General features: G+C 34.8%; 1 protein-coding gene across 14 annotated transcripts in view; it reads left to right on the top strand.

The window, feature by feature from the left end:
* Window positions 1-8,549, top strand: part of USP15 (ubiquitin specific peptidase 15) — a 179,031-nt gene that overhangs the window by 124,869 nt on the left and 45,613 nt on the right. For all 14 annotated transcript variants that reach the window (XR_002824880.1, XM_023736125.1, XM_023736123.1 and 11 more), the window contains one exon: window positions 7,042-7,186. Coding sequence is in view for 13 of the 14 variants with exons in the window: in XM_023736123.1 (XP_023591891.1) it covers window positions 7,042-7,186 (145 nt within the window). In the remaining variant the exon portion in view is untranslated. The remainder of the gene's footprint in view (window positions 1-7,041; window positions 7,187-8,549) is intronic.

The following is an 8,549-nucleotide window of genomic DNA, read 5'->3' as shown; positions in this document are numbered from 1 at the left end:
GTTGGTTGATTGTAGCATTTAGCTCTTCCGTGTCTTTGTTGAGCTTGTTTCTGGATGTTCTGCCCTTCACTGAAAGTGGCATGTTGAAGTCTTCTACTACTATTGTGGCGCCGTCTATATCTCTTTTCAGTGCTGTTAGAGTTTGTTTTATGAATTTTGGAGCCCTTTTGTTGGATGTGTAAATATTATATTTATGCCCTCCTGGTGTATTGACCCTTTAATCATTATATAGTGCTTTTCCTTATCCTTTGTGGTGGACTTGACTAAAGTCTATTTTGTCAGAGATTAATATTGCCACTCCTGCTCTTTTTTGAGTGTTGTTTGCTTGATATATTTTTTTTCCATCCTTTGAGTTTTAGTTTGTTTGTGTCTTTAAGTCTAAGATGCGTCTCTTGTAGGCAGCATATAGATGGATCGTGCTTTTTTATCCAATCTGCCACTCTCTGTCTCTTTGTTGGTGCATTAAGTCCGTTTACATTCAGCGTGATTATTGATTGGTATGAATTTAGTGCTGTCATCCTGATGTGTCTTTGTGTGTTGTTCACAGTTTCTTTGTTCCCCTTAATTTTCTGTGCTGTGTCATTTTCCTTTATATATTTTTTTTCCATCTTTTTCATTGTTGTAGATTTTGTGTTAGCTGGGTCTTTATGTTTTTCTACTTTTTTAGTTTGATTGGTAGGATGGTTAGTTTCCTTTGTGGTTACCTTAATATTTACCCCTATTTTTCTAAATTTATACCAGTCTTTTATTACTTTGTATGGCCTTGACTTCCCCTCCATGTGAAAAATCAGTGTCTGAATTTTTTAAGTCCCTCTTTTTTGTTTTAATGTTATCCTTTTTTACATATTGTTGTCTCTGTTTCCCTATTTTCAATGTTTTAGCTTTAATGTATTTTCGACTTCCCTCTGAGTCAATATCTGGTTGCTCTGTCCTGTGTTCTAGTCTTGTGTTGTTATCTGATGTTATTAATTATCTAACCGTAGGACTCCCTTTAGTATTTCTTGTAATTTTTTTTTTGTTTTTGTAAATTCCCTAAACTTCTGTTTATCTGGAAATACCCTAATTTCGGCATAGTATTTGAGAGACAGTTCCGCTGGATATATACTTCTTGGCTGGGAGTTGTTTTCCTTCAAGGCTTTATATATGTCATCCCATTGCCTTCGTGCCTGCATGGTTTCTGCTGAGTAGTCCGAGCTTATTCTAATTGACTTTCCTTTGTAGATGACTTTTCTTTCATCCCTAGCCGCTCTTAAAATTCTCTTTTTATCTTTGGTTTTGGTAAGTTTGATTATAATATGTCTTGGTGACTTTGTTTTGGGATCAACCTTATGTGGGATTCGATGAGCTTCTTGGGTAGGTATCTTCTCATCTTTCATGATAACAGAGAAGTTTTCTGTCAACAAATCTTAAACAATTTTCTCTGTATTTTCTGTTATCCCCCCCTGTTGTGGTACTCCAATCACTCGTAGGTTATTTCTCTTGATAAGAGTCCCACATGACTCTTAGAGTTTCTTCATTCTTTTTAATTCTTTTATCTGATTTTTCCTCAAATAAGTTGGCCTCAAGTGCTTTATCTTCAATGTCACTAATTCTAGCTTCTACTGCCTCAATTCTGCTCCTGTGACTTTCTATTGAGTTGTCTAGTTCGGAGATTTTATTATTAATCTTCTGGATTTCTTATTGCTGTCTCTCTATGGATTCTTGCAGCTTATTAAATTTGTCATTATGTTCTTGAATAACTTTTTCAAGTTCCGCTACTACTTTGTCTGTTTGTTCCTTGGCCATTTCTGTATTATGTTGAATTTCCTTTCTTTTTTCTAGAAGAGTTCTGTAGATTAATCTTTTGTATTCTGCCTCTGGTAATTCCAAGAAATTCTCTTCCTCCAGAGAATTTGTTGATTCTTTATTTTGGGAGCTTGCTGAAGCCATCATGGACTGCCTGTTTATGTGATTTGATATTTACTGTTATCTCCAAGCCATCAACGAGTTATTATAATTTTATTTTATATTTGTTTAGTGAGTCCTAGCTTCTTGTTTTGTTTTGTTTTGATATGCCCCAATAGGTTGCTCCTTTGCGCTGGTTTGATTATTGGTGCCTTTGAAGCTCTAACGTCCTGTCACCAGGTAGTTAGTTCTGTAACTAAGTATGTGCACACAGGAGTCTGTTAAATTTTCTTGTATGGATTCAGCTCAGGTGTCCAGGCAGTCAGTCACCAAGTGTGTGGTACAGGCTCTCACCTACAGTCTTAGAGAGGCATGGGTGATTGGTGTAGGCACTGGTATCTGGCTGTGGTAGGGGGTCACGCACTGAGCCAGGCAGGGGGCTGATGGCTGCCCCTGAGAGTCTGAAAGGAAAGCGTGTCCTTATTCCCTAGGGCGAGTAGGTAGGTGAGTTTTGCATCCGGACTGTGAGCGCCCCACTCTGTTGGCTGTAAAGATTCGAGGGCACCACTTTTTCTGGGACTCTTGTAGCAGGTGACTAGGTGGCATACGTGATGTCACCAGTCCTCAAGCGCTGGTGCGGATCAGTAAAGGTGCCTGCTTAAGGGGCAGGGCTGTGTCGAGGGTCACAAATCTGCCACTTCACAGCTGAAACAGTTGATGTTAAACTTCAGATGTTTACCCTGTTGTACTATGGTAGTGAGGGCTAACGCTGTTGAGATGGGTCCCCACAAGTCTATACAGGGGTGTAAGGCACTCAAAGTCTGCAGACCCCTTATGCCTGCGCCTAGCAATGGAGCTGTGCCGACCCTCTGAGTTCCTGGCTTAGGGGAGCCAGTAGCTTATTTGTTCCCTCTCCAAGGCCGGGAGAATGGGTCAGGGCACCTTTTGGGATGTACTTCCTGCCCAGCAGACTCCGGCTGCAGAGCAGGGAGGGAGGAGGTAAAAGGGAGAGAGGTTTTTCCCAACGGGCTTTTTTTTTTTTTTTTTAAATCCTGGCGAAAGGCCACACAGATGTACTTATCTTTAGCCACTTGGGAGCTGCTTTTCACTGGTTCGGAGTGTCCAAGCAGAATCTCTGCTGCCGAATCTCTCTCCTTGTGGAAACTGCCTCCGGAGCGCACGCAGCTGTTTGCCTGCTTCACTGTGGACCCAGAGTGGCTGAAGAGCTGCAGTCCCGCCCCCACTGCTCCAGCACTCCTTGCTTCTTCCAACCCATCTCCCTCTCCTCCAGCTGCTCAGTCCGAGTCCTCAACTTTGCCTTGTTCAGGGCTCCTAGATATTCATATGCAATGAAATCACTTGTTTTTCCAGGTCTTTATTGTAAGAGGGATATAGGAAGACATCTGACTAGTCCGCCATCTTGACCCTTAGATTAATTCTTGAAACTTCACATATATGGAGATATTCTAGAAGAATAAATTTTATGTTAAAGTCACTGGTTGTGATACAGTAGCTTATGTGAAATTTATAACTTCAAGATTTAAACAATCCTACACTGATACATTGCCAAGATACACATTTTTAACTTTCAGAAACGAAAATATTAAGTTAGAAAGGTAATAACAAAGTATACTTAATTATTCTATTGAACTTTAATAAAGTTTTAATTAAAGACTAATAATAGGAAGAATCAATTGCCAATATTGTTCGCTTACCCTCTGTCGTAATTTGTCTCATCTGTTAGTCCATACAGTATTGGTTCCATTATATTGCATGCTTCAGTTAAAATTCAAGCACATTTTTTAATGTGTGCCAATTTTTTTCCTCTTTTAATAGTTCTGTTACCTGCATTTTCTACTATATTTGCTTTATTTGCTTTGCTATATTACTAACTCTGCTTTCAAAAAAATCTGTTTAATGTATTTTTTGTCATAACTCGTAACATTCTACATCAGAGCACATTTCTGTTTTTCTGTTAATTTAAATATTTTATTTGAAATGTAAATGACTTCCTGTATGAGATTTAGCCATGTACAGAAACTGTGGATTTTGGAGACTACCAGAGCTAGATTCAGCTGTGTAACTTACCTAGCCATCTGGCTCTTGATGGGTTATTTAACTACCAGCATCTTTTTTCATTAACTGTAAAGTAAGCATAATTGTGGTTATGAGTATTATATATTTATAATGTTTATAGTGTCCGATGACAGTAATAATTGAAAAGCCAGTCTGTAATAAAGATAAGATACTTGAAATTTTTGTAGAAAAATAGGGTTCCATTTTACCAAGAAAATTGTATTTTTTAATATATCTTTTTATTAAATATGATTTATAAAACATAATTAATCTAGTATAGTATTAAAATCCCCATTTAACTTTATTGGTAAATTCATTTAATTTTTGTTTGGCTGCTGATTGAAAGGTCGGCAATTCGAACTCAACAGCCACTCCACAGAAAAAAGATGTGGCAGTTTGCAGCCGTAAAGATTACAGCCTTTGGAACCTTATGGGGCAGTTTTACCCTGTCCTATAGAATCGCTATGAGTCGATACCGATTCTGACTCATAGAGTCGCATGTGGAGTCGAAATCGGTATTGACTCAATGGCAAAGGGTTTGGGTTTTTTTTGTTTTTTTGGTTTAGCATAGCCTTATAAAAAAGACGACTAGCTTAAGATCTTTAAGTAGGAAAAAATTAGAATAGTCATGAAAGGTAATAGAGGCTATCTTTTAGGGCCTAGGTTTACACTGCTCGCTTTGGATTTTTCCATGATAAACTTTAATATTTGTTTTAGAGAGCACGTAACACATTATTAAGACTAGTAAAATGACCAGTTAAGAGGACATTAAAGTATTTTAAATTCATTAATTTGCATTATTATCACTGAGCATCTAGACTATCTCAATCTTTGGGGAAAGTTTATACTTAGCCTGTCACTTAAAATGTAGATTCAGATTTAAAAAACAAACAAAAAATGTTTTTGCAATCAAGTTTTTTGTTCATTTCTCAGTAAATAGGAACCCTTATACCAACAGATTCCATCACATTGCCACGAAGAAGAATAGAGCTTCCAGCATCCATTTGTTACATATGGGGAGAAACAGTTATCTGAATATATGCTTATGGAATGAGCATGTAACTGTGCTTTTAAAAGTCTTTTCATTTGTGTTTTGTGTGTGTGTTTAGGCATGAGCATGCATTTGAACATACTTTCCCTGTGTACTCTGGCTGCTTAAATTTTACTGTGATTGTATAGCTGTAATATATATGTTTTTTTCTTGTCTTTAAAGTGTAGAAAACACGGGCCTTGGATTTGTGTAGTGCACAGCGGACCTTGATTTTTAGCACTACTTATACTAAGAAAAATAGGAATTTTTTGTACTTTAGCTTTTTGTTACATGCCTCCACAGTTAGATTCAGTAAATCAGTCATTCAGTGAAAGTATATTGAATTGCTAATAGGTGCCTTGCATTTTATTAGATACTGGAAATATGAATCATAAGGCTAGTGATCTGCAAAAAGACAAAAGATGCGTGAATTCTATTTTAAGTTTGTTTTATATATTTTAAGTTAAAACAAGTATGCAGCTACTAGTCTAGCAGTTCTAAATTTGAATTGATCAAGGTTGCATTTCTTTGGGCCCTGCTTTTAAGAGTGGCTTGTTTTTTGAGAGTCTGAGAGTTGTCTTTATGTTTGTGGTGGGAGTGTTGTTTTTAAAAAAATATGGGCTAGCTTTGTGTGTTATTTTAGGTTGATGTGGTTTTGTGTGTTTTACCTGCTTGGTTTGTTTATATATATATATATGTGTATATATATATATATGTATGTGTGTTGTTGTTAGGTGCCATCAAGTCGGTTCCAACTTGTAGTGACCCTGTAGTATATGTGTGTGTGTGTATATACACATGTATATTTATATACACACACATATACTCACACACACACACACACACACACACTTTATATATATGTGTGTGTAGTGTTTACCAAACACTTTGTTAGAACAGGCAGTAGTACAGTTTACTTAAAATGTTATAGTAATAAAGGGATAGTACAGAAAGTATGACTGAAAGTATTTGAAATTAGAAGTAATTTTTTTTTAAATAATACCAGGAATAAATTGTAGCCAGTTGAGATTGTCGGGGTTACTGATCATGTTTATGTGTAACGCTGTATTCATTTACTTGCATCATCATTTGCTTTTAGCAAATGATTCTCATTTAGGTTCGTTCTAATGAAAAAAGATTGAAAATATGCTTTTGAGTTCTATCCAAAGTATCCATCATAAATATTATATAAGATAACCTATACAAAATTGAGGGAGAATCCACCCTTTTCCACAAAATTTTTTTCATTATATGTAAAAAGAAAGAAAAAAATTAAGTTATTGACTTAATTCTCTCTAAAATTACCCTGATTTTCTACGCTTTAGAAGACTACATGCATAATTTTTTTAAAGATTTGTTATACTGATAGTACACATTATCCTAGGTTATATTTGTCTAGTTAAGTAAACTGCATTATTCACAAACTAGAAGAAAGAAAACTAAATAATACTAGGATATACTTGCTTAGAATCATTTTTGCATTCCTGATCACCCCAGGCTTTTTTTTCCTGCATTTAACTAGTAGATTTTGCTGATCTAGCATAAAACTGTAAATAGAATCTTCAGTGCATCAGAGTAGTGATGTCACAGAGGCCTTGGAAATCTCTGCTCTCACTTGTAACTAAAGCACAACTCTTGGTATTTCTTCTGTTCTCACTCTGTTACAGTAGCAGGATGCAGAGGGGACATAAATGAGATAATTTATTTCTGCGGGTGGTGTTTAAAATCTGAATGTTTTAAATTTGATGGAGCAATGAAGAAAGGAGTAAACTGTGAAACCTCTCCAGTTAATCCAGGGTAGAAAGATACAGTAGTGGTTTGTATTAGTTGGTGTGGTACATGATGTAGTGATTTTTGTTGATTAGATGAGGAGTATCTTAATTCAAGGAGTTATTTTTGTTGAAATTCAAGTCTTAATACCTGAGTTAAGGGCTTTATTTAAAAAATTAACAATTGAAAACCATCTTATAAATAGGTTAAAATACTGTTTATTATAACTCTATTGTAATTATTGGTTGCATTATGAAAAAGAATTTTTTGTTTTCTTCCAGTGTGAAAAACTCAAATTATTGTCTCCCATCATATACTGCTTATAAGAACTATGATTATTCAGAACCTGGAAGAAACAATGAACAGCCTGGCCTCTGTGGCCTAAGTAACTTGGGAAATACGTGTTTCATGAACTCAGCTATTCAGGTAGGTATTTCGAAAAAAGTGAAACTCATGTGTTTCATGGAAATCAGTAATACTAGAAGAGTAGAGTTGGGTTTTCCGTGTCAGAACATGAGTATTATATGGTTTTGAGGAAGTTTCTGTATTCATGGAAAATTTAAGCATACACATTTAATTTGTTCATTCTAATGCTGGTATTAGAATATCTTTATCATGTTTCTCAGTTAGGTGGCATGTGATTAATTACCACATACTAGAAGATTCAGTATTACTTCATGTAAAAGTCTAATTCCAAACAGAAAACTTAGACTCTCTAAGAAGAAAAAAAAGCTAATGAGATCGTTACATATTCAATAGAGGTCTGTTGCTTTTTTTGAACATTGGTAAGGATGTTAGAAAATGGTTTATGGTCACCAATTCTCTAAATCTAAATAAAACTACTTAAAAAAATATTTTTTAAACCTTATTAGGAAAAATTTTGTGTTTTTCCTTATGTATACATAGTTTAACAAATTAACTTTCCCTTAAATTAGGTCTTTTAATTTGAGTTATAGGAAATCACTGCCTTCCCTTTTTCTTTTTCTCTCCATGGAACTTCCCTTTTCTTCCTGGTCTTTCTGGTCTGTAACGACCTCCAACCTAACTTGTTAAATATTTATATGTCTTTTAATTGATTCTGAAGTAGTCAGATAATTATATGTTTTTTAATATAATTTGTCACTAGTTTATTTCATTCTGCTTTTAAAAATAAAATTCTGTGTTTAAAAAGCCCGAAATAATGGTATACTATTTTTGATATTTGAATTTTAAGACTATTTTTTAAATTGTATGTAAATTTTTAGTTTTAAATCTGAAATATTTTGTCCTCTGTTCATATTTTAATATTGGATCTTCTATGCACAGAGGACCACTTCCAAAGATATAGATTAAATGCAAAAAATTATGTCAGTACAGATTATTAAGGACATTATTACAAATCTTTTGACTATCTGAGAAAAGTATAAGACTCTTCACCATCCAAAATTCTAAGTGAATCCTTTTATACATTGTCATTAATCCAGTTGTCTCCTAAATGAACTATTCCTAGAAAATTAGAATTTAACTGTCATAACTATAGGCCAGGAGGCGGCAACCTTTCACAAGTGGGAGAGGAGGGGCATAATGAATTTATGACTTCTTGGTTTAAAGCTGACCTACTCAGGAAATAGTTTATCTGATCAAGCTCCATCTTCATTGAATGAGTAATACTGTTCATACTTTAATGTGAATTACTTTAGTCAAAATTGTTTTTCTAGAATTCTAGCACTAGTAAAACATAAGATAATTTAAATTTTTATCTTTATTTTTCTAGAAAGTGAGAAAGGGAACTTATCTGAGAAAAGCAAGC

Source organism: Trichechus manatus, unplaced genomic scaffold (genome assembly GCF_000243295.1).
Source record: "Trichechus manatus latirostris isolate Lorelei unplaced genomic scaffold, TriManLat1.0 scaffold00086, whole genome shotgun sequence".
NCBI classification, from domain to species: domain Eukaryota; kingdom Metazoa; phylum Chordata; class Mammalia; order Sirenia; family Trichechidae; genus Trichechus; species Trichechus manatus.
Note: the sequence above shows the minus strand (reverse complement) of the source record. Positions and strands in the feature narration are given on the sequence as shown.